Source organism: Filicampus tigris, chromosome 18, assembly GCF_054856515.1.
Source record: "Filicampus tigris isolate MCC_2025a chromosome 18, RoL_Ftig_1.0, whole genome shotgun sequence".
NCBI lineage: Eukaryota > Metazoa > Chordata > Actinopteri > Syngnathiformes > Syngnathidae > Filicampus > Filicampus tigris.
Window position 1 is genome coordinate 4,070,805 of NC_141234.1, and position 26,874 is coordinate 4,097,678.

The 26,874-nt window shown below is 41.3% G+C and overlaps 1 protein-coding gene across 19 annotated transcripts in view; it reads left to right on the plus strand.

The window, feature by feature from the left end:
• Nucleotides 1-26,874, plus strand: part of adgrb2 (adhesion G protein-coupled receptor B2) — a 135,186-nt gene that overhangs the window by 95,045 nt on the left and 13,267 nt on the right. For 9 of the 19 annotated variants that reach the window (XR_015081997.1, XM_086013894.1, XM_086013902.1 and 6 more), the window contains 16 exons: nt 422-548; nt 5,293-5,396; nt 5,599-5,701; nt 5,868-6,018; nt 8,537-8,606; nt 10,036-10,102; nt 11,547-11,632; nt 14,353-14,451; nt 16,582-16,681; nt 16,849-16,920; nt 18,970-19,062; nt 21,844-21,883; nt 22,266-22,280; nt 23,379-23,551; nt 23,920-24,627; nt 26,694-26,729. Coding sequence is in view for 17 of the 19 variants with exons in the window: in XM_086013894.1 (XP_085870020.1) it covers nt 422-548; nt 5,293-5,396; nt 5,599-5,701; nt 5,868-6,018; nt 8,537-8,606; nt 10,036-10,102; nt 11,547-11,632; nt 14,353-14,451; nt 16,582-16,681; nt 16,849-16,920; nt 18,970-19,062; nt 21,844-21,883; nt 22,266-22,280; nt 23,379-23,551; nt 23,920-24,627; nt 26,694-26,729 (2,044 nt within the window). In the remaining 2 variants the exon portion in view is untranslated. Of the gene's footprint in view, nt 1-421; nt 549-5,292; nt 5,397-5,598; nt 5,702-5,867; nt 6,019-8,536; nt 8,607-10,035; nt 10,103-11,546; nt 11,633-14,352; nt 14,452-16,581; nt 16,682-16,848; nt 16,921-18,969; nt 19,063-20,325; nt 20,539-21,843; nt 21,884-22,265; nt 22,281-23,378; nt 23,552-23,919; nt 24,628-26,693; nt 26,730-26,874 lie in introns of all 19 variants that reach the window. The other 10 variants (XR_015081999.1, XM_086013907.1, XM_086013899.1 and 7 more) reach the window with 6 other exon arrangements.

Genomic DNA, 26,874 nt, shown 5'->3' on the forward strand with positions numbered 1-26,874 from the left:
GACAAAAGGACAAACTGACTCAAATGCTATTTATAGGACCATTGAGCTTGTGCCAGCTAAAGTCTCACGGCAATTCTTCCAAGAGAAACAGGAATTAAAAGAACAAGGGAGGGTCATGTTTAGGTTGCTTAACACGCAGACCTGGAGCAAGTTGAGTGACAGAGGCTGCTAATGCCAACAAGGTGAAAGAGACCAAGCGCACCGTGCATTTTAAACCTTAAGAGGGAATGGATCACAACAGGAACTCTGTGAACTCAAGAGTGGAAAGATGATTTATCCCCCGAGACTCTTTGTCCGTCCCTCTCTCCCTCATAGGTGAATGTTCCTATAGATTTGTGTGGCCATGTGATACTCACAATCCCTGTTTATGTACCCCATGCCGTCCCTTTACCCCCTCTTTCCCATTTCTCCCCACCTCCAGGGAAGCTGGCGCTGAAAACTGGGGCACAGAAGGCTGCCAAACGCTCACATCAACCACTGTCCAAACCAAATGCCTGTGCAGCAGGATATCCACCTACGCTGTGTTAGCGCAGCAAGCTAAAGAGCCGGTGAGTCACCGCTGCATAATCTGATGGACTCTCAGGGACTTGGGGGGGGGGCTAATTAGGCAGCTACTACCAAGGGTCGGGTCAGAGAGCTGTTAGCGTAGTATAAATTTAGATGGCATCCCTGTTAGTTGGATTCCTGCTGCAGGCACTAGATGCCAACTTCTTGTCATTGTAGTGAGATTTTGATGGATGATGTGGGTGAAGTTTGAATGGAAGGTGTCTGACTTTTTCCAAAAAATATTATTAACAAGCACCTTGCCATGCATAAGAAATTACCTGCAAATCAAATAGTGCTGCTGTTGTTAAATATTGTCATGTCAGCGGATTTAATGCAACCTTGCACTTGTCAAGACTGATTTTGTTCCATTTTTTGATCTCAAGCTTAGTAAAGGTCGGTTTTTTGGTGTGCATGTGATGGATGAGAAGAGGCATCAAGAGGACAGCGAATATTTCATTGGAACTGTATGTTTTTGGCCTGAGGTGCATAAACTGCTATAAATAGTTCACATGGCTTGTGGTGTGTGTCTGACATGATTGAAAAAGGCTTTTTAGTTGTCGGGGGCGGGGCTTGCTCTTATAGATTGACCCACTCTCTCGTTGGGTGCTAATAGACTTTCCAAAGACCTGCCAGCACTATGGTTTACTTCCCCTGACTACCAACGACAATTCCCGTTGTCCACCAAGTCCTATGTATTTAATTATGCAACCCCACTTCTAACTACCAAGTTTAATTTTTTCATTACTTTTTCAAAAACAGATATTATTCTATTCGCCTGCTTTTGCTTAACCCACTTTTAGCAGATTTTCTCACTGCATTGCAAAGCTCCCTGACTTTAATAAAAGATGTGGTAGTGTTTATGTGATGGCAAAAGGTTGGCAGTTTGCCAACCTTCCCTCTCTTGATGTTTAACATTGAACCAGACAAAAAACAATCCATCGAGAGTAACTACAGGTGTCATGCAGCTGGAAAGGAGATGGTGGAAAATGGAGTCCATGTACAAACAGAAGAGGCACAAAGGTGTCAATTTGTAGAGAAAACTAAAAAGAGTGCAGAGGAAGAAGCGGAGATGGATGAACCAGTAGGGAGGTTTGCATTTTGCCGCATTAATTAATAATGTATTAGGCACTATGTTAAAGATCTTCAAGCTCGAGTAAAAATCTACCAACATACATAGATAACATAGATAAGAACAGTATCTGCATTTAGTCGCTAATCATATTTCTTTGTATTTAATAAGTGCATGCCAAGTCATGTGTTGCTTTTAAAAATGGCTGAAATTATCCGTAGCATAGACATGCACTGATTTATGGCTGACTAGCTGCCACATCCTCAACAAAAACATATCGTTTTCATGACTCAGAATATTGAGTGTTAATATATTATTAATTTTTGGAATGACACATTTTTCTGAGGACATACCTATGATTCAGGCATAGTTTTTCATCTGACCAAGACAATCCAACATTGTGGGCACAGTTTGGGGAATGTGTTCGACAGCGTGTAAAGCAAGGTCCATAAAGCAATTTGTCAGTGAGTGTGTTATGGAAGAACTGAAAAACCTCAACCATATGGGACACCTAAGCAAGATGACTCTTCAAACTGCAACATTATTGTCTTTTCCCTTTACCACACGTGCTGCATGGACTAGGACAAAAGTGCAAAGGCATATTGACTTTTGGAACAAACCATTAAGGCCAGTACTCAGGATCAGAAGGTATGGGTCAATGCCTTTGTGTCAATCCCACTCAGTCAGGAGCTGCTGCGATCAGCGCTAAGTGCACTATGTAGCTTTAGGGTTCTTCAGAGTAAGCTTTCAATTTCAGCAGAGATTGGATTCTCTTAAACCAAGTGCGATCGACTGAATTAATTAGGTAACGCATGACACTTTCTGGTCCACAAATGCAAACACAGGCAGCCACAATTTTGTGCGCTATGTGAACACACAAAGAATTCAGAAGTTACACACACACACACGTCCCCGAATTGTCTGTCATTGCAGAGCGGAGTCCTGACGATTTAGCTCAGGACATGGCGCTAGCGACAAGGTGGAGTGGGGCAGCTGGGGTCTGAAGATTAACCTCTCTGTTTAATAAAAAAAGGGGTGTGGGGGGGGATTGAGAAGCGGTGCTGCCATTACAGACCGTTTACAGTGGAGTGAAGGATAGCCAGTTAATCCTGTTTACTTTCCATAGCCACTGAGATTTCAGCGTGTGCGCTGTGTGAATGTGTGTCTCTGTCGAGAAAGTCTATCACCAAGACAAGACTGAGGGAGAAACAAAGGCGCAAGCAGAGGTGTTGATTGATTAAGGTCATGCCACCATACAATAAACCCAGGCAACTAGATTCCCAAAATGAGTGCTGTGGGACTGCAAACTCTGCGGATGTGTCTGGATTCATTGCCTCGACAGACCTCAAAGGGATCATGGGATTTTGAGTTGAAGGAGTTATTGGCTTTATGAAAGTCAATTTAACATTTTGTGCCTCCCGTTAATCAAGTGAGTTAGATCGCTGAGCTTTATATTGTTTGTGTCAGCTTGGAAATCCCTCTGCCTGGTTGTGTGGACACCGAACTGATAAATGTACAATTAGAAAGACTGATGATGTTTTAGCTTCTAATATGGCTACGGTTTTGAGTTATGAGACTTTGCATAGTCCATTTGTTATTATTTATTTTACTTTGTGTATAAAAAAAAAAAAAGAAAAGAAGACAGTCGCCAATAGCATTTCCGCCATAGAAATACAAAATGGAAACATTCACAAGGAGCATGCGGAAGACACTGACACTGAACTAACCATGTGATAAACGGTTAGGCACACGTCAACACACGAATACTACAGTGTGTGTGTGTGTGTGTGAGACTTTCATCTTAATTACACTTTTCAAAACTAGTTAAATTCTTTACATTGGTTTTTGGGGAGGGCTGGAAAATATTAATGCCATTTCAATTCATTTCAGTGGGGATATAAACTCCACAAAAAGTCACTTAACATCTGTTCTTCAGTTACAAATAATATTTTCTTTTTTATGAATGGCAACATGCCATATAAATGAAATACAAATTGAAGCTTGGGCATTTGCAGAGCTAAATGTGGAGTAACAAAGATGTAGATTAGGGTTAGGGCTAGCATTAGGTTACCAGGACCATACCGCTATGTCTTGCATTTGTTGAGTCTACGTTCCTTCCACATTTAGCTTGGCACATGTCCAAGCTTTAATTTGATATATGACATTCTTCCATTTATAAGCAGAAGCATTTGTGTCAAGAGATATATTTTTTCCTGCTGCTTCTTTCAGCCTTGCCAATTTCATCAAAACGTGCGATGAATCGAAAAACCGAGTTGAGGTTCTACTTCCTGTGTTGAAAATATCTGTCTTTTCCATCTCTTGGTAATCAGGCAGGCTCAGAGGAACTTGGTCATTTAACAACAGAGCCATGCATACTTCATCTATGTTTACGTTGTTTTGTTCTTATACACACGCACACACTTTAGGCAAATACTCTGTGCAACTGCAAAAGAGACATTTGCATGTTAATATAGCCCGTAGTCCAATTTGTATTTGCTTCTTTGTACTGTAGCATAATGAAAATAGACGCATAATCGCTTCACCCTCATAACCTAACCAATTAGGAAAACACCGTCGGACAAATTGACACAATGAAGAGCTGAGGGACAATTTGTGGATGTAAGTAGGGTAAATTACACAAGCGGGTTGTTTTTTATTTACCCTTGTCTGATAAAGGCTAATTTAAGAGTAAACGTATCCCAACCTCGTGTTCTTTCATATTCGAGCCACTGACCCGGTAAAGGATTGAAATATCCCCGCAAATTAGTGGTCATAACATTAAGTACAGGTAGGTAGTGTAGTGGTGCATTGCATCGTACTTTAAGATGTCGTATTTATCTACAGAAGGGTAAAATAATAGAACCACCCAATTGGATGTCGTTCACTTTACACTACTAAAAACGGCAAAAAAATGACTCATTTTACTTGAATGCGACACGTGTATATCAAAATGAAATAGTTAGCCTTTGTGTTTCAAGTTCAACATTATTATAAATCTTTGCCCAATCAGATGAGTGTAGAATATAAATTGAGGGAGTTTTGATTTTGCAACTTCCCCCGATGTGTTTGTGAGTGCATCGTATTGATATTCCAGCCTGTTCCACTCTCCTCTGGAGAAATTGCCTTCCTTTGATGGGCAAGGGGAAAAAAAATCCAAACAATAAAAAAATGGATAGATTTGACTATCGTTTTCTTTCTTCCTATATGTTTCTTCCCTCACTTGCCCTCAACTTTTCTCGCTGAACTTTCTTAACTAATCTCGAGCAGGCATACTCACGGGCATCCAGCCTTTCAATTATTTGGCACACGCACACACACGCGCACGCACGCACAGCCCACCCGCACACACAGTCCTTTATTTGCATTAAGACACCTTGCGCTGCCTCTGTGTGTGTGTTTGCAGTGATAAATCTTGATGAAAGAGGCAGCAAGTCACCTGAGGGAATAAACTGTGATTGAGAACTCAAACACGGCCAAACATTAAGCACATTTGGGAGGCAGCAAGGTGTATAGTGTCCTAACAGCACCATTCCGTTCCTGGGAGAGAGGCCAAGCGACATAGCGAGAATAGCAAAAGCCAAACATACTGGAGGCATGTTTATTGGATGGTACTGTTAACAGTAATGCTGAACTACTCTACACCAACCCCCAACCCCCCAACCCCCGCCCCCCCCCAGGAAATGGGTCCCGCCAGCATGCCCTCGGTGCCCCTCATGGTGGGCTGTGGGGTCTCCTGCTCTGCTCTGCTCATCCTGCTTCTTATCTACGCTGCCTTCTGGAGGTATTTGCACTTTTTTTTTTCCTAATGGTTTCATGCAACATTGTTTAGTCATGCACCAATTGAGAAACCCTCCATATCTGTAGAACAATTTGGTCTAGTGGAGTGGGGAGGACCCTGATTTTGGCATGACAAAAGTCAGTGTGGAAAGACATGATCATTCTTTTCATTTCACACGCTCTTTTTTTTGTTCTGTGACCTGTAGGTATATCCGCTCAGAGAGGTCCATCATCTTGGTGAATTTTTGCCTTTCCATCCTGGCCTCCAATTTATTGATTTTGGTGGGACAATCACAAACGCTTAGCAAGGTAAGGAACTTTGATTACGCCGTTGATACAGACACAAACACAAACTGTCTGAAAGCCATTATTTTCTTCACAAGCGCATATTCACAAGTTGGTTGGAAGAGTTTAACTTGTTGGATATGTTTGTTCATATTCTGCGCATATCGTTATTCATTTTCTCTCTCCTTAGGGCCTATGTACCGTGACTGCTGCCTTTCTGCATTTCTTCTTCTTGGCCTCTTTCTGCTGGGTGCTGACGGAAGCTTGGCAGTCTTACCTGGCGGTCATCGGCAAAATGAGGTCACGACTCATTCGCAAGCGCTTTCTGTGCCTCGGCTGGGGTGAGTGTCCGCTAGCGCAACACGCCACACAAATGTACCACAATATTATTATTTTATTTGGTATTGGATTTGATAATAGTTTATTTGAACAGGGAGCTACATATATAAATCCCGCATTTGTCATGCATTTAAAAAGTATTTTCTTAATAACCTGCATTTCAATGCAAGAACTTTCTTTAATGGTTAACTTTAGCCATTTTACGACCCTGACAAACATGGGGGTTTATTGTGGCCAGTATTTGAGGATTATTTCAGTATAATTCTCTTTGCAAGATCTGTGATTCATGAGAGAGTAGAAATGTATAGACTTTTGATTCGTATCTGTGTGATCCATAGGAATTACATATCCGACTTATAAATCCCAGAGACCCAACATATTGAAATATTCTTGAAAGCATCGGGATGTGAACTGGGACGAATAATGCATAAGAACTTGAAATAAAACTAATTTATTTTTCAGTTTGAGAATTCCTCTCAGACAATTGAACCAATGTTGCCTATCTCTGCTGTTACGCAGTGTTGTTTTTCCAATTATCACAGAGGATCTATAAGTCTGTACTTCACCGTCGGTCTCATTTCTTCCAAAGCTAGGCAGCAATTCAAAGATGAAATTCTTGTCATTGGTGCCAAGGGTCAAGGAGACAAAATAAAATTGCTGTAATGAGGTTTTGGTTAATGGATGCCTTCTGCGTTCTTGAAATTGATGATTTTATGAAAGAGTGCAGCTTTCATCTTGGCATTTAATTTGAATCAACAAAAGGCGACACGGCATGAATATCAACACTGCCTGTCCTTACGCGCCCACTGATTGTTCATTTTATTTGGCTACATTTATTGGCATTACAATCTTGCTGTAGTATTCCTACCCTAAACTTAATGTTAATTGCCTCAGCTTTCCTAACATTCACAATCACGCTTCACTGGGATGTGAACCTCTTCTTTCGGTTCTGCGCCAAATACGAGCTCTCGATGTATGCCAGAGTAATTTGCGAATATCCATGAGGATGCTTTTATGACTTGGATCCAGACTCAGCTGCCGCTCTGTGACAGGAGGCACTGATGGAGAACACGGTGACAAACATATTTTGCATGAAAATGTAACGGATTATTTCCTTGCGGTGTCGGAATTGTTTCCATCATAATGTGTGAAACCTCAATTTGTCGAATTTTCGTTTGTATCCCAGCCCCGCTACTCCCCCTCTTCGCTGTCAGGTGCAAATTGCACCTGTGTAGACCCAATTTTCCAAGAGGCGTTTATCATACTTTATAATATTAATAACTACCCATAATCATGAATGTGCATACGCACAATGGCTGTCATGGCTTTTAATATCTATAGTGGGGATTATCTTGGTCTATTTACTCAGCTCTGCATCACCCAGGTGTCCCCTCTTTAAATGTATTTGGTTATTTATTTATTTTGCCTTCATTGTACATTAACCCGGTACTACAGGAGATTTAGAGGATAAATCAACACACGATAAGATCTGGACAACACTGGCAAGATGTTTCCCATGGTCGCTAGAATTAACACCAACATCACCCGTTCACTTCATTCCACTTCTTATTGATCCCTGTGGTCTAATCAGCCACCTTGCTGATGGCCTTCCCTGATAGAAAGGAGGCAGAATGTATACTATAGATGTTTGTACAGTCACATATTGACCGATAGCTACAGAAAAGGGGGACAGAATTTGCAAAGATGCGTACGATTCATGAAACAATCGGCCAGAGTAGACCTTATCCGCCGACCATCAAGGTTTTGCAATTTCCTCCCTAAATTATGTGATTGAAACGTTACGATGGAAACAGGGATCTGGGGTTGGCTTCTCAGAGTAGTGTGCGCTCACGACCTATTGGGTGCTGTTTCCTGGGTTATGTATATATTACTGGGTTGATTGTTGTCTAATTAAAATGTTTCCATGCTGGTTTGTAGACCAGCCTTGCTCCCTGCCGACTTATGTGGTAATCTGTCCTGTTCTAATTGTTTTTCATTGGCGGCCATAATCACAGCTTCTTTAATTACGTGGATATTTCAAAATCAAGCTCATTATCGGCCACGCATAATCCACTGTGTTACTATGTGACAACCACACTTGGTCTGTGTGTTACACACACACACACACACACACCTTGATACTCGATTTACATATTACATGCATATTTTCTGGCTACAAAATGCAATATCTTCTCAGCCATGCATGTACAGTGTATGCGTGTCTCAAATGTATCGCAAGACATGTTCAAATTGCAGATGGATGAAATAGAGCGGTGCAGTAGAACCGCTTGATGTCATATATAAATAACACCAAAGATGGGATCCAAGCCAGGTTTTTTATGCGTGCGGCATGAACTCTGGCTCGGGAACAGTAGTAACCTACAAATCAGAACATACTGTATACATTGATAATGTTGTATTGCTGCCTAGCATGCTATTCAAAGGGTCCATATTCTTTTTCAAGAACCTAATTAAAAGGATTGTGTCATCATTTGGGATTTATTTATCTCTGCCTTGCAGGTCTTCCAGCCTTAGTTGTAGCAGTGTCTGTCGGGTTCACCAGAGCAAGAGGTTACGGCACCGCAAGCTAGTGAGTACCTTGTTCTCACCTCCTGACCGACCCACCTGTCACACCATTTGGAGAACATTCTTTCTGAAAGAGTACAATTGTATTAACTATTGTTTTTCTTGACACTATTTTACAATGTTTCTGACCTCACGTAGGCTGGGCACCCTTGGTGTTTTGATACTACAAAGGAAATCTACCCATATTTTTGATTCAGGCATTTTATTTCTTATTTCAGTATATAATACTATAATAATAGTATATAATACTGTTTTATTGTTTAAATAATCAAGATGAACAAACCAAATTATGACCGCAATTATCCGAACCTGCATGGACAAAAGAGTTTAAATTTGCTTTCATTTTCCCAACATGCACTTACTGAAATGCCAAACATGACTTCATATTAATATGCTTCCTACTTAATTAATGAAAACACCATTGAAAATTACACTTCTAATCTCTTGAGTGTCTAATATAGTAAATATTCATGGTAAGTAACAACCCCAAACTTGTCCGTCTGGTTTGCCACATTTAGTTTGAAGTGTGGCTGCAATGAGCTTTACTCCAGCCTAGTTTGGAGAGGATTAACATTCTAGGGAGTGGTATAGAATGAAAAATGGTCCGTAACGCTTCACGGTACTTTAACTCATCGTTTCCAGATGGCATTTTAACCATCAGAAGGCGCAATAAGGAGACATCAAATGAAAGAGCGTAGTAACATTGATTGTGATTGAATAAAAATGGCATTTAGATCAATCCTCTCGCAGCAATGCATCTTCATTAGAGGTAGGCTTGCGCAAATAGGCGGGAGGTGGAATCCACCCAGGGTGCAGGCAATGGTGGTGCGAGAACAGAAGCGGTAGATTGATCGTCACAAGTGGATCTCTGTGTGCATTCCCATGAAGTCAGTGCTGCCTTGTGCATACAGACAATCTTAGGGAAGGCGACACAGACAATCTTAGAGAAAGCAACACAGACAGAAAGCTCTTTGAAGAGCAGTAGATTGACTTCATGCAATGCAGAGACACACATCTGTTCTACTGTAGATGTACTGCTTGACTCGACTCAGTCAGAGATTACATAAATTGCCTGGAGAGAAATTGACTAAGGGAATGTCAGAACTATAAATATATATGTAGACTGGGCATCTGGAATGACCCTTTGACCCGAGCGTTGGCATCTCTCCCAAAATGTAAAACTGTGATTTTTTTTCTTTTACATAAAGAAACAAATCCGGGAATTATGAAGCATTATTGATTGGGATTCATAACCACAGGGTCTTACTGCAAAACATCATCTGGATCCTCGTTTGGATTTCTACACTACATGAGCGGCTGAGCCCAACCTCACATAATATACATACTACGCTTTGCTAATCACAGAGAGCAGTTTTTACGGTGCCATTTCCATTTGAAGAAGCTGTGTGATAGGTGTCCCTCTTGTCTTCTAGTTGCTGGCTATCCCTTGAGGGAGGTTTGCTTTATGCCTTTGTTGGACCTGCTGCCGTCATAGTATTGGTGAGTGTTCTATTCTATACGTTTTATACACAAAAAATGGAATTGGATATCACTCAACCTTCCACAAAGAAAACATAACCTACTGTGATTGTTATGGCAATCTTCTGACTGCACAACTCTCTCAATATATTTGCCTGCTGAAAGTGGCTCTCGATGTGATTCCCGAAGGAATCCCTAGTTGGGGTTTTCCCTAGTTAATCGTATAACTCACTTTACAACACAAGCATGGCCAGACTATGAAATCTATGCCAAACAGTCACTGATTTGTGCACAATACATTGCAATCAAATAAAGGGTTACGCTGTACTGAATATTTCAGATTACAATCAATTTTATTTTTATGAATCGTCTCTCAGTGCATGGTTCATCAACCAATAATCTACTTGTTGAAAATAATCATTTTTAAAATATCCTCTAGTCTAGTGTTTCTGCCTCACTAATACTGATGTTAAATCTCCATCTTGGCGACTCGGTGGTGGTCCGATCCCTCCCAACAACATGCTGCTCTGAGAGGCAGATGTTGGTCAGAAAGGCACTGACTCCTCCCACAGAAGCCAACTTCTAATTAATAAACCAGACCTCAGACAAATAGCAGATCAAGATTATGCTGGCATTCAGAGCTGGACCCAGACATGCCTAACCTGACAGAGGGCCCCGCACAATCTGGCGTGTTGTCAACTGAGAGATTAGAAAATAAAAAAAAAGAGAGAAGTTGCCGCCCAGAGTGTTTAGTAAACCATAAAGTCTGCCCAATGCAACGCAGGTGTTGCCGGGGGAAAATGATTCGAGTGGAATTAGGACAACCAGCAGCTGCTCAAAAAATGTGTGCTACTATTCTCTTTACCAACATAATATTGCTTACTTTATATTAAAATGGCTGATGAATGTTCAGTATGTATAATATCGTATTCTATTGTTGCGTGTTCAGACTGCGCCAAGGTTATTTTTATATGTCTGTATATCGAATGTATTATATTTCATGTTGTTCGTTATCTACGTAGTAATACATCACTTAACAATAAAAGATGACAACAGATGAACTACTAATCCAAATCCGAGAATATCTAATGGTTATATTAAGGTTATGCCGTAGGTTACACACTCACACAGTTTGGTTTCGGGTTAGCTTGGTGAAAAAAATTGATGCAATGAATGTGTTATTGGCGGCAACATCACTGGTGTTAGTCTGATTTTTTTTAAAAAAGGAATGAAGTATGTAGAGGCATAAAATCTTTCTTTAAAGAAAGCATGGCAGCCATTCTCGCATTTACTTTGTCATTTCCCTTTGCTAAATCAGCGGTACAATTCAAAAGTAATCTTCGATTCCCCTTCAACAGAACTCCGCTGAAAACACAAAGCCATTGGGATGTGATTGTAGATGAGAGTCCCTGTTGGCAAGCCATTACCGCGATCTTCATCAAACGTTCTCCTCTGTCTCCCTCAGGTGAATATGCTCATTGGAATCGTGGTGTTTAACAAGCTCATGTCTCGAGACGGAATCTCAGACAAGTCAAAAAAGCAGCGAGCAGGGTAAGTACTCCACACAGAAGCTGTTTAGTCACACAAAGGCATAATCATCCATTCATATGCTTCTTCCGAGACAACTGAATTTCTGCAGGTTTAAATGTTTTATACTTTCTGTCTGAATCGTTCAGACTCCTACTGCAAGACACAAAACATCTGTTATTTATGGTGTTTCTTTGAGTTCTGGCAGCATTTTATGATACTTTTGTATTTTCTGGTTCATCCGTGCTATTCACGGGCATGAAAATGAGTGCCAGACAGAATTCTAATTGAATGCTATGAACCAGGATTGTGATGAAGAAAACTTGCACTGAATCCATACAGAAAATGTCCTTATTCGTACTTCAACTGACGAGCACGCAAATATTTTTATGCCCGTCTCGTGGTGTCCAGGACGCAACATGAAGCCGGGGTCGCCAACCCCCAAGTAGCCACCCAAAAACCTTAAGTTTGCTAGTGAAAGTAATCTATTGACATTTACGTTTAGTTTCCATCAATACTTAAAAAGACTTCAGGGTGAACCAAGGCCAAAACGACAAACAAAACATTTCTGACCTGGAGAGTAAAAATTGTAACCTAAACATGCATGAAACAAAAAGACAGGGTCTTAAATCTCCCTTCTTAACCAAAAACAGAAAACATCGGAACAAAAAATGGCATTTCACTCCTACTCAATCAGCACATGTCTCACAAACATTTCTCTAAGGTGTGGCAGGTTGGAAGGAGACAGTTGAGTGTTCCCCTCCCTCCACCTCATCATAGGTCTGCTTTTAAAGGGGCTGAGCCTCCGATGCCACCAATCATAGGAGCCGATGTGCAGCCACCTCGTTGCCACCAACGTGGAAACACTTGCACAAACAGAAAAGAAAACTCACCTCCTCAGTCAATATACACAATCAGTGACTTAAATGGCACCTGTGCATCAACCCCCTTTGGCGCCTGCTCTACCCAACGCCCACACCACCAACATACACATACACCGATGAAAAACACAGCGGAGTGGACTTTAAATGTTCTTTAAAATATATCGAATTATAAACAAATAGTTTCATACTTAGAGTTAGATAATCCAATTTCAAGTGTTGCCTTCTGGCCTTCCTTCAAAATAATTCGTGATATCCTTGTAATGACACCTACATCTCCTCACCGAGGGTGACTCCACAAGGGGGCGCACTATCCTTATACGAAAAATAATTCCACATATCATTCTTTTTCTCTTAAATTTTCGGCACATTTTGCCATCCCCAGGGAATGCCGCGCTGTGTGGTCGCCCTTAAAGCACATGCCAGAAACAGTCACTCCACACCACCACCTTGGCATTTGCATATCTATCTTCTTTTTTTCATTCATTGAAGTGTTTTCTCTCACTCGCTACCTATTCACATTTGTCCATAACATAAATTCAGAATGCAATTTGTGCAACTGATGTAAGGGTTAAATTAACCATTATAACTACTAAATTAACTCTTACAAAAGTTAAGTGAAGTATTAACTTCGTTAATAGTTCAGAATGGCAGATTGAGTAGCCTTGTTACCAGACTGTACAACAAAGTTGGTGTGTACATACACTTCGCACACAAACTCAGTTCACCCTGGTCTTATGAGTAAAGAAAAAAAAGAGTCAATTAGGTAGAACAATGTGAAAAACCTTCATAATATATTCTATGAAAATAAGCCAATATTGCCATAAACATTTTGATACGTTGAACAAATAGCATTTTCATGTTTCGGTTTGTGCATGGACTGAGAGATTTTGCAGGTGCAATCTGCTAAATGTTGTTGAATAAATCCAGTTGTGAACATTTTTATAATTTCCTGTTAATTATCGTAAGACTACATTATTTTCATATACATTCACAACATGGACCCTGACAGTAGCGCGATTGTTATTGCACGTGCAGCCCTTGTGTCCTCAGGCAAAGCAAATTCCATCGGAAATGGGCAGTGTTGCTAACAGGACAAGACATCATTAGCATAATGTGTTTTCTTATGAAGCTATGGGGATTAAGGCAATGAGCTGTGATGGCATGCTAATGTAGCATCACCACTGCATGGCTTAGTGTTGTTATTGTTTTCAACTCGCAAGACACACACAATTCTCTTCTAAACTGTAAACAAGCAAAAACAGGAACGTGTTTGTTGTTCATTCAATCGCCTAACAAATCTTTTATTTTTGATTTGTATTATTTAATATTTAATAATACTATTGAAGTATTAGTTGTTAAATATTTAATACGTTAATATTTTAACTTAATTTAAAATTGTATTTAATACATTTAATTTACTTTTTTTTTTTTTTGTTATGCCCAAAGCGAAGAAAGTGCACCTGCATTCACTGGCAGTGGAATAAAGTGACTGGAACATGTCCCATCTGTGTCATTGTAATCTGTTGATCCTCATGATTGCTGTAACATCGCAATGTCTGTCCCTCACTTTCACTCTGAATCAGTATGTGTATTTTTTTCTGTGCTGCTACTTTTTAAGATCTGGTTTTAATTTGCCTCTTTCTTTCTTCCCCTTCCACTTTTTTGTTCTTTCCCCCGACCACTCATTGTGATGTCCTTATGTCTTTTATTTTTAACCCCTGTTTTGTTTTGTTGTTTTCCTGTCACACCTGTATACACTGAATATATGGAACATATGTTTCCACACATCCCCGACACGCCCTCCCTTCACTGTCATTTGTGTCTGTTTGTGTGTACGTGTGTGCACGACATGCCCCAAAGTGTCCCGATGGAGGCGCGTAGCCGACTTCTCCTGAAATGCTCCAAGTGCGGCGTGATCTCGAGCACCACTCTCTCCAGCTCGACTGCCAGCAGCGCCATGTTAGTCCATCTTCATCTTGCTCTCTTTTTCTCCCACCCTTTTTAGTGTAATCACCACAAAGTGATAGTCACAATTCCGCTATATCCATATTTTGAGGCAGGGCGCTGATACTGACCATTTTGGACAGGAATCAGAGACAAAAAGAAAAATATAGACTTTCACTTTGTGGGGGCTATGTGCTGTCTCGTTTCTTTTACTCTCTCTCTCTCGCTTTCTCTCTCTCTCTCTCCCTCCTTCCCTCCCCATTCATACTCTCTGCGCCATCCTTTTAATCTCCAGCTGTTGGTAATGATGCAAGATGACATTTAGACGTGCCTGGTTTCCAAAAAAATAATAAAAAATAACGATGAAAGGAGCAACACTTGCACTGCAAGTGATCAGATTTAATGAGAATTGTCCTCAGGTGATGCTGAATAAAAATGACCCATGTCAGGCGGTATTCAGGAATGATTTGCCTTTTAATGTGTTTAATATGCAATATTCCTGAGACTTTGGGGCAGCACAATGTCGCGCAAGTTTTTGTTTGTGCAAACTATGTTGCTGTCAAACACCCTATTGCATAGTTTAAGCTTTATGGCTCTCGTTATGCCATACCTCATGTGGTAAACTGTCATCTCGGTTCCACAGCCCCAGACCGCTCACGCTAAATCAAATGTATTGCACTTCCCTGCATTTAATCAATCTTGTCCTTGGATGACCTGATTGAGTTTTACCGTATTTTGGAAAACTAGCCTGCCGAGAGCTCAGATGTCTGTTTCGAATGACTGCCTGCAGTGATGTAACCACACTTGGGGTGTATGTTAGACATGGCATTTTGTTTTCCCTGCTCTGTTTGCAGTATTGCAGTACCTCAAATAGCATAACGTCGCTGTCATGTGAAAAACACTTACAGACATCGCATTGTGAAAATTAAAAAAGTTTCCAAAATTGGAGACAAGTGGTTTTCGCAGGACAGCGACGATATGTACTCAATCTCAACTTTATTAATATAGCACTTTCAAAACAGTACTGCATACAAAGGACTGCACATAGTGTAATTCAGACATTCTGAAAACAAAAACAACACATAAATAACTTAAAACAGTAAACACAGTACAACACTAAAACAACACTAAGTCCAAATGCAAAGAATAAAAATGTGTTTTCGGATAAGTTTCAAAGATGAACAGAAAATCTTAAAATTAACTCTAAAATGTACATGAAGCCAAAGACAGGAGGCCAGAATTGGAGTTCTGTGCTCCCTCCTACGAGCTCCAGTTACGAGGCGAGCATCATCATTTTGGACCAACTGGAGACACTTGAGGGAAGACAAGATGTCTCAAATATCATAAATCTGTATTCATCAACAAAAAAATACTTCAACATGTACCATGTTTATTTTATCTCTACCATATTGTGCTCAACATTGTTGTTTGGATAAACTACTGTGAATTTATACCTACAAATCATTTTGCTTTAATGGCAAAGTAACTGAGTTTATAACAAATGGTGAGGTTCTCATTCGCTGTTCTTATATAAACTAACTCGCCTGTAAAACGAGTAATCCACTGGAATTAATTGCGCAAAAACAAATTTGAGTCATAATCAATTCATCAACATAAACTTTGTGTGTGACACCGACTAAGTGGTTGTGAGGAATATTGTCGACAAATACAGTATATGTGCTTATGAACTTAATTATAAATCCAGAACCACACCAAGAGAGTATACACGTTTTCTTGCAAATTGTTTTTATTTACGTATAGTCTGATAGGACTGTCATTGTACCACATACAAAAAATGCACAAATACTCACACTTGCCACCCAATGGCCTGTCTCCCTGAGAGACTCAAGTCTGTCTTTTCACAGTCCGGCAGTGTGACTTAGTGCACGGAAGCCATTTAACTGTGAACAGTTGTCAGTCTGGTAACAATATACACGATTGCACAACATCATTCCACTTCACATTTATAATATTAGGTCTTAGTATATCCGTCAGCTTCAAATTACCCACCACTGAACCTCTGACTGGGTGTGTGCATGCATGAGACGTCAATGTAATAACATGACCTAGCTGGACTGCTTTGAGCCCGGGTGCCTGGTCCCCTTCGTCCTTTATTCCTCTCTCTTCACCATTGCTCTTTTACAGGGCGTCTCTGTGGAGCTCCTGTGTGGTTCTTCCGCTGCTGGCCCTCACTTGGATGTCAGCGGTTTTGGCCATTACCGATCGCCGCTCGACACTTTTCCAGGTGATTCGTCTCCTACCTTTGACGCATGCTTACAGACAAATGCACGTGAGCTGTGTTATGCGGGGGCCATGGCAGTGACTGAGAATGAATACAGTAATATCAGTAACTGTGTAGCTATTCACAAACTAGTGTGCAAAAACTAAGCAGATGTCAAATGTCTCCCTTAGGTCCTCTTTGCCGTCTTTGACTCGGTCCAAGGTTTTGTAATCATCACCGTGCATTGCGCCATGCGGAGAGAGGTGAGTCCCGTTACCTGCACTTTCCGCCTTGAGCAGGTGGGATGACTATTCGAAAAACTCCTGTTAGCTTCCAGGTCAGTTTGAGGTCGCATCAGAATACAAGCAGATCAGACTCGACGGGGATTAACTCGCTGCTTATGTCCGATATTGTTGTGTGTCTTCTTCATAATGCTGTATCGCAGTGCAGTATTGTCCATCGGAGCCAAGCCTGCTTTAAGGAGCTTAGTAAGATGTTGTATGGAATAAGACGATAAGTCCCTCACTAATACCTCCCCAGTGTGAATTTGCCACAGGCTTTGCTGTGCCCCCTGGGTATGCTGTATTTGAAACTTATTATGCACATATATGTTTTCATATCATTGAAACGCCCACACAAAGTAATTGTCCAATTTTCCACAGCTGTAAAATTGCTTCACATGCATCCGTCCTCATATCCAGCATCATGATTGCTACCTGCATACTGTAAGAGAATATTAAAATATTAAGCTGCGTTTAATCAATACAGAAAAGCGGCACGGATCAAGGTACATTAAATCTAGCCATTAGTCTTTGTGAACGCATGAAAATCCTTCTGCTGCATAGTAGCAGACACGTAGGACTGCCATGATCGAGAGGAGGAAGAGGACAAAAGGGAGGACGGTTTGCGAGAGTGCGACAGCGGTGGCAAGGGTTTCGCCTGCTGCGGCTGGGAATGAAAAGACCACGACCACACAGATGCCCTGCTGAGATCAGACGTAGAGGAGAGTATATTCAAATATGCGGTTGAGGAGGGAGGCGAGCTAGCGTGCGAAAAATCGTAAAGGGCACGTGGAAGGGAGGCTGGATAAAACGAGGGATGCGTTTTTGTACAGACAGCGTCCACGAGATTCATAAGAGTACTACAGGTTGATAGGAGAAAGAGAGCAGTGTTTGGAGCAGAATTGGATGCCAACCACACACACACAAACACACACACACACACACAAACACACGGAGAACAATCGCCTCTGAGGATGAGTGCAGGCATAAAGGGAAGAGACGGATGGAAGGAAACAATGGAGGCAATAAGCTTGCCCATGCAGTATTAATCAGACATGGATGCTGCTCCAATCCAATCCATTTGTAGTGGCGCATACACTCAGATAAGACCACCCAGTGAGAATGGAGATGCTCTCATTCGCTCTTGCACCACTTGGTACATGAGTGCTCTTGTTTCCCGCCCATGACAGCCTTTTGGGATTTGACAGTGGCAACACTGACAAATGAAGTCGCTCCTGAGAAGGAAAAAAAAAAAAAAAAACGTATAGTGAGGGAGTCTGAAGGAAAAATACGCTCGGAACTGCCCATGCGATCCAATTTATTTGATTTAAGCCGTTATGAAAACTGGTGCTTCACCAAATAATTGGTACGTCTTGCCAGGATGCTTAATAGAAAGAAAACAAATATGACACTAGGATGGCTCACGTGATAGATATTCTACAACAATGGTCCCTTATATATGGTGCAACATTATAACAGGATGTTTCACAAGGTTATTGGTGATAAGCCAATAAGGAAAATGGCAATGATGACGATAGAAACAAAAAGGAATATTGCGTTCGACAAAATCTATACTCACCATGTATAAGGTTCATGTCATTTTTTTTGTTTTTTTTATTTTACTTTGCACTCACATGCATGGCAAAAGGTCAACGCCTGTAACCGATTATTTCTACTTCCAAGCTAATCAAAGTTCACGCAGCAATTGGCCGAAGAAAGTTTGTTCCAGTTCAGTTTCAGTCAGAACCATGTGATCTCTCCCTCAACATTTTATATCGGTATAAAAGCTGTGGGCAGTTAGTCTGTGCGCCAAAGTGTTCCGTTAGTCTTTGAGGGACAAAGTTTAACATTTGCAGAAGATCTGTCAGCGACGGGATTCATGTCTGAGGAACAAGTTCCTATAACTCCAGTTGTTTCCTCCACTGACAGCTATTTCCTGCACCTTTGTTACATGCATCACATTCCCCTCCCACTTCCCTTCCTATACTCCACTCTGCCCATCCTCCTCTACGTCGCCGCCGCTCACGTCAGGTGCAAGATGCGATGCGCTGTCGGATGGGGGGTTGTAAAGACGACAGCGAGAATTCTCCAGACTCCTGCAAGAATGGACAGGTGCAGATCATGGTGAATAGCAGTCCATTTCATCCCACTTTGCAATCACCTCTAATTAACATTTATTGGGGCTATTATCGTTCTTATGAGATTTTAGGAGGAGATCGTACAACATGGCACTTTGTTACACTAGAGCAACAGCATCATCATGATGCCCCAAAATAATCTACAGGGCATACTTTTTTTATGATATTTCACTCAATTGTACTGATATTATATTTGCTTGTCAGATTGGCATCATTAGCGCTTCTTTCTGTTAACCTTTTATTTCATTGTGTAATTCAGCAGAACGGATTATTAATTGTCCTTTTGAACCCTGTTATATAAGAAACGTGTGGTTTCTCATCACATTTAAATGGCACTCTATCTTTAGGTTTCAAAGCATGAAAATGGCTTCCACTAGTTACATCACTTTGCATATATATATATATATATATATATATATATATATATATATATATATATATATATATATATATATATATATATATGTATGTATATATATATATATATGTATGTATATATATATAGTATATACTTACATATATATATATATATATATATATATACTTACATATATATATATATATATATATATATATATATATATATATATTAGTGTTGTAGAACAAGTCATTTATACTGCTTGGCCAATTACAGGAAAGTCACATTGGTGTCACGTGAGTCAGAGCAAACCCTCATGTTCCCCAGTCCTTCATATCACCGTCAAATGTTTTTGCAGTAATGATTATGAGTTTCTGAATGCCCCTCTGAGATTTAACCTTGCAGTCCTATTCACTCTGCTTGGCGGGGGGAATCCTTCATTGCCCTTAGTTTCTATAACCGAGTGGAGTGTTTACATGTAAATTGTGCTAATTTAATTTCTTGACAAATGTTTTTTGTCATATTCATCTATCACGCTGGAGACTGGTTACCATGCCAGCTACAGTATGCCCAATTAGGGAAGGAAGCACATGATCAATCTGTATTTAAAGAAAATCTTGTATTATAAAGAACACTTTAGCAGAGCCACCAGCAGTGCCTGTATATTTGCTTCAACATTAGCAAGAACATCCCTGCATTGTTCACAGGAAACCTCATTACAATGCTAATCCCTTGAAATTTACAGGCACATTGTCCCACACGCCACCTTGTTAAAGTTGAATAAAATGTACTGTTTAGGAACATTACGTGAAAAGCTAATCACTTGTTAAGGCTCTACAAATTTGGTTTCATCACCACTCCTGACAACTTTGTGCTCTCCCGCACCATCAGAAGGGTCCAAATGTGGCCCATTACGGCACAGGCCAATGCGTGACTGAGTGCCACCCACAGTTCATCCTGCCGGCGTGCCAGCAGCAGTCCTGTTACCACAGGCTACCTCGCAACGACCGCGGGCTCGACCACAGACATGTTCTCGGCTATCCGCATGAGCAAAGCCCGGTCCCGAACAATACCCACAATTGCAACCTCATTAACAGTCAAACAGTATGTCACAAAAAGTCAGTGAAATAGGTTTAGGAGAAAGGTGCAATCTGTAAAAACAATGTGTTGAATGTTTAATATACTGTTTAGGCTAACATAGCGCAGTATTTCCTTGCTGTCGTGTGAAAAACATTTATGTCCATTTTTTTCAATTTTCTTATTTTTACGTGAATGGTGTTTTCACGCTACAGACATCACAATAATGTGAAAATTAAAAAAGAATACAAAATTTGACGTATGTGTTTTTCACAGGACAGCAACGATTTGCTGCCTTATAGATGAGACGATTTATATTGTTCCTACATCCACCAGCCAGTAATATACTGTATTAGTACAGTACTATGACAGTGCAACAGCATTGCAACCTACAATGCCAATAACACCAAATATCAAATAACATCTTTTAAATCAATTCCTCTGTCCCAGTGTCATTCATAACTGACTGGGACTTTATTCATACGAGGAGCTTTCGTGTTGATACTACTTGTAAAACTGTCTGAGTCCTCGTGTTTAGTGCGCAGGACGTTAGAGTGTTATCCACATTTGTAATTGTACTCAACAGGGAAGCCAAAAGACACGCATTTGCAGAATGTCAAAGCACTACGACTTACAAATAGTGTAGGTCCTCGTCATTGTCTGTTTCGTTTACACATTGCACCTTCCTTTCAGTCCCCATTGGGCAAGTTGTGATGTGTAGAATGAGTAGCATGAGTGCCACAGTAGGTTCATAAATAAACTCACTGGACACAATATTAGGTACACCTTCACGATCAAATTCCATATTATGCAAGATCCATATATGAAATGTCTTTATAGAGATGATAATACTCACTTTTGAAGCTACTCATACTTAATTTGATAGTGAATGTATTCCTAATTTTGTGTTTGTCGGGTGTATTTGTGGTTCTAGGTTTTCTTTACTTTGTGGTCTCTTAGCTATTGTAGAGAACTGCAGTGTCAATTGTTGGGTGAGAGCAAGTTACTATACATATACTTGAACTTTATAAAGTATGATTTACAGATATTCGTGTCAACACCCCATTAATAACATGTCTTCAAACAATCATTCTTTGTTTTGAGAAGGATTTGGATAAACTGACCAAAAAGTCATTCTTCACAAGCAGGTTTTACTAATTGGCTGAACTGCACAGTTGAGTCACCATGGCAACAAATTATATCCCCTTAAACGGGTGCACTGAGGTGGCCACTCAGCATCCCTCATCTGACACAAGCTGCTGCTAATGTTAATGTGCATATTATACCCAGTCACTTTTTCTTTTCTCTACTCACCTTGCCTCCCATTCTCAGACCGATTTTGAGAAGGACGTGGACTTGGCATGCCAAACAGGTGAGTTTGTCTTGTTTTCTTATGATCTGTTTTGTTCAACACAATTAGCATTGCGCACAAGTAAATGTTGAGCTGTAGCCGTTTAAATGTTGCCATACGCAAATGATGAATTGACGGATTATGCGCTGCAACTGCGATGAACACATTACTCTTGCTTATCAATCACACTCATTCTGCACAGTATGTGTTCAGAAAGTGTGTGCTTTAATGTTGACGGTTTAATCGTGCATGAAGATGCCACTCCTCTGTATTCGGATCCGGTTGGTACACACTGGTCAAGAGTGTGTGTTTGTGTGTGTACCTGGATGTTTTCGGATGTATACAACTTTACATTTGAAACATTAACACGGAGTCACTTTCCCATCCTCCTACACACTTGCAGAGAGAGGACACCCATGTAAGTTGCCCACCTGAACTAACCCTGCCTGGTCCCCAACCTAGAACTTGATTTAACTCCTCGAGGTCATTCTCAGGGCCTCTACTTTTGAATCCTTTCAAAGCTAGATTCTATAATAAATGCATTTGTTGTGTGCATAGATCATGTTTCATATTTGTACATATAAGACAGGACTTAGATGAGTAGAATCCACTTTGAACTTCATGATCTCATTGAATGCATTTTTACATGAAAAGCTCTTTGTTTCCTACATCCTACGAGCTTGCACGTAGAGTTTGGGGCCAGGCTGTTAATGAGCATGGTGTATAGCATGACTTTTTGGGCCTTTTACAGTATGTGAGGAATGATACAATTTGAAGATAGGCGATAGCCACATAAACAGGTACTAAAAATATGGATTTTGTGTTAAAGAATTAAACAGCATTGGTTTTCTTTGAGTGCTCTGGTTCGACAGCCTTCTCTATTAGTTTCATTTTTTATTACAAAAAGAAGGATGCCTTTTAAAAATACCTGTTTATGTGTGAACATAGCCGAAATGCTTCTCTACCACCAAGCATGCAATTCAGAGGGGCTAAAACACTTCTCCTTTTTGTCCTAAATAATATGCATGACAACTTAACCCCAAGCAACTATTAGTGGATGCTTTGTTCCATTTACAGCACTGCAGTCAATAGGAAAATAAAGAAAAGAATTAACCATCAGTAGGTGTCTGCGTGATCAGAGACCACAGGATAATAAAGGCATTTGGCTCCATTTCATTTTGGGGACAAAGCAGTTTGCACTGATGCTCATTCTCCGAGCTATTAAAAATGTTGGCTCTAGCGCCAATTATCCGCTGGAAAAAGTCTTAAGGTCAAAAAAGACAAAACTTAACATTAGTGAGAGCCATACAAGACCGACATCCTGGTCATGGGTAGTGTAATGTTGCTGTGATTTACTCTTTCTAAAACGTCTCATTCCCTAAATACTCCTTGCCCCTGGCCTGCTCCTTTCACCCGCTCCTCTTCTTTTGACAATCTCATGCTTCATCCCGATTCTCCTCCACCCTGTGCCCCTTGCTCTCCCAATGGGAACCATTTGTACCTCATGTTCCTTCAGTCATTTTCAAGGAGGTGAACACCTGTAACCCAGCCACTATAACTGGCACCTTGTCCCGGATATCCCTGGATGATGACGATGACCCCAAACTTGCCGGCCATCAGGACGGGGGAATCGGGGTCAACTTCAGCTCCCTCCCTGGAAACATCCCCCCTCCCAACCTCATTGTGCAGGTATGGGGATCAGATCCTAAAATGATAATGTTCTCCTGAAACTAACCATTAAAGGCAGCGTGGATAAATATTTGACAATTTGCTTCCATCCTGTGGGAATACTGTAAAGACTGTCATTTCAGATCATTTTCTTTCTTTTCACAAGAAGTAACTTTTGGAAAAATACGTTTCAGAAATGCTAGCATCACTTAAGATACCCGTTGAGGCTAAAAAACGGACTCCAATCAAGTCAAACATGAAAGGGAAAGTTTTTCTCTCACTTTGGGAATCCAAAAGCAGCATTAATACCATGTGAAATATGAACTGTAGCTATAGATGTTGTTGCATTTAAAGGGTTATTTGTCTAACTGCACTTGAACTTCCGCAAGGTTCCGCCTCTTGGAGGGCTTAATGAGCTGAGCGAGACGCCATTGAAGAAGGAGATGAATGTCGATCAGCAGAGACAACAGGCGCAGCAGCGTTGTGGCGCTCCGATCTACTTGTGCACAGAAAGTGGCCTTGGGTGGGCTAGACCACCCGGGTCCTCCAACACCTCCCAAGACGGAAGTGCCGGGAGCGGGGGGAGTGGCGGCGGAGGCGGCAGCGGAGGAGAGGGAGACTACATGGTCTTACCTCGACGAACGGTCAGCATCAAACCTCCAACGCCATCCTCCCAAGGAGGAGGCCTGGGACTGGGAGGCGAAGACAAGCCTCTCAACATTGCCGTGGAGGACCCCCCCTTCCCTCCTCCCCCATCTCCGTTGACCCTCCATCCTGCCGAGAGCGAGGCCTACCCGGCTGATTTTGTGCCGTCCAGTGTGGGCGACATGAACATCAACATGAACCTGAACCGCTCCTACGGGACAATCAAAACGCTGCCACACGGACACGGCCATGTGATGGCTCCGGGGGGTCTGGTACGCTCCCACGGGGGGCACATGCATCCTCATGGGCATTCACTCCAGCTGAAGCCAGGCCAGAGGCCATCAGTCAGACAAATTCTGACAGGGGGGACGACGGTGGAGAGAACCAGAACCCTGCCACGCAACCTGGGCAGCAACAATGCCAATGCTAGCCTCTCAGCAGGATCCCTAGAGGTGGGTACAATTTTGAGAGGTGAAACAAGGGCTCCCTGGGGAGCTGCAGCTTATTAACCATGTTCAGTTTTTCACTTGAGGTTATGAAGTTGTAGGTAGGTACAGAGTTGGAATGATATGATACACAGAAGAAAAAGACAGTGAAGGAATAACATCATTTACTGAAAACTACTACCCAAGGTAAATAGGTACAGTACATGTACATAAAGGTAAGTAAGCAGGTCAAGGAAATGGTTGAACAGAAATATGAAATTAACCTGAGCTGGGCATTTTACTAAACATTCATGGTCCTTTTATCGCCTTCTATCTGTAACGTGGGTACCATTCTGCCATCCGTCTATCCATTCTTTTGTCAAATATTGACCAAATGATAATCGCCCATAGGTTGGTCCAACTATGATTTTAAATGGGCTTCCGTTAGCAAAACTTCGCCAAACTTCAACGCCGCCACGCCCCAGCACTGAGCAAAATTTTAAACGAAAGACTGAGACTGTTAGGGAAGCCTCACTGCGATGGCCATTGAATATAGAAGATTACATAGACAGAAAAAATGTGCTTCCGCCTATGCTTATTATGTCTATTTTTTAACTTTCTCGTGTATCATTTATCACCTTCAAAACATGCGCCCGTCACAGGCAGATAGACGGACTGGTCCGTCGGAACGCCCAGCTCTGAAATTAACACTTATAAGTGGACAATGACCCTTGACACCAATCAACTCTTCTTTCATCACTTACAGCATATAGCAGCTCTCATGAGCAGCATATTTACTGAAATTATTTGTCTTTGGTGAGCGTGCGTGTGTGGATGTGAGCGAGTCAGTGAGTCAGAGTCTGAGAAAACTCTGCATGCAACATTCACACCAGCGGTGACACACAGAGATCATATTGACTCAAAGTTTTTTTAAACGAGGAAAAGGACACTTTCCCCATCAGTGGAGAGGCTGCATTCAGGGTTGATGATAAGGATGAGTCATTCATACTCAGGAGAGGCACAAGTTCACAACTAGCTGGAAATGTGTATCCTCTCTAAATGTTGTGAGGAAGGACTGTCTCTTGAGATTACATCATCATGGTGTAACACTAACACCATCCAAACATGGCAATATGGTCATATAACAGCGGCCCTACTCCGAAGGGTACATTTCGGAGTTGATTTTTACATTTGAACCCTCCTTGTTTTGCTCATCTAGCTCAGAAAGTCAGTAGAGCCCTGAGGTATATTCTGTATAGCAGAATGCAGTACTGAAAGAATTTCACTGCATGCTGCATGCTTGCCATCTTTCTAAGTGAGCTTGATTACCGGATACTTAACTAAAGCTATGGATAAGAAAGAATGAAAGTCAAGACTTTTGTGTGATTAACTCTTCAAACCGTTTTAACGTCTACCTTTGAAAAAAGTTGGCCGCTTTTGCGTTCGATCAGCAACTCTGCCCTTTTGCAGAGTAAACACAGCTTTTAACTCGCTGTGGGGAGAAGCTCCACTCGGTGCCAAATGCAAATTTGGCAGGCAACACGTGCTCCGAGTGGGAGATGGAACACGGCGGCACTTGGTGTCATGGCCAGATGAGTTGGAAACATCTGCAGCTGCTAAATTGGCAGCGTGTGTGCCGCTCGCTATACAGTCTTTACAGAATTACACGGTGAGGATAGTGAAGAACTTTAAACAGATTTGAGGATTAAAACATTTTTTTCTATGTTTGATCAAGTGTTCCTTTCTTCCTGTAATTTGTGTGGAAACGTCTCAAAGAGTGATTCATGCAGACGATTATGTGGTTGTATTTGACGCTGTGTAAGCTGAGAAATATCTGAGAAAAGTCATCCTGCTCACTAACTCTGGGTTATTAGACATTACTGATCTAATTACGCTGAAATCAGAATCACAGAATCATTAGCCAGTTCTTCTTGTGGACTGTATGAATATTTGTCTCGTGTTGGGAAACCAGAACATATTAGCTCTCTTCTTTTTAACTAAATGACCCCAAGGCGAGGGTCAACACTACAGATCAATACTAGCGGGTGGACATTGATGCTTTCTTCTCTCCCCCTCGGCCCCTCCTCTTCCAGAGGAAAAGAGTACGATACTCTGAGCTGGACTTTGAGGTAAGGTCTTGGACGTCATTACCTTTTACCTGCTTGTCTCTGCTTTTTTTGTGCTTCTGGCAGGACTTGAGTAGTGTACACAGGAGCATCGCTTAACCCCTTCCCTGCATGAAGTGCAAATAACGGTTTCGGAACAGACTTTCAT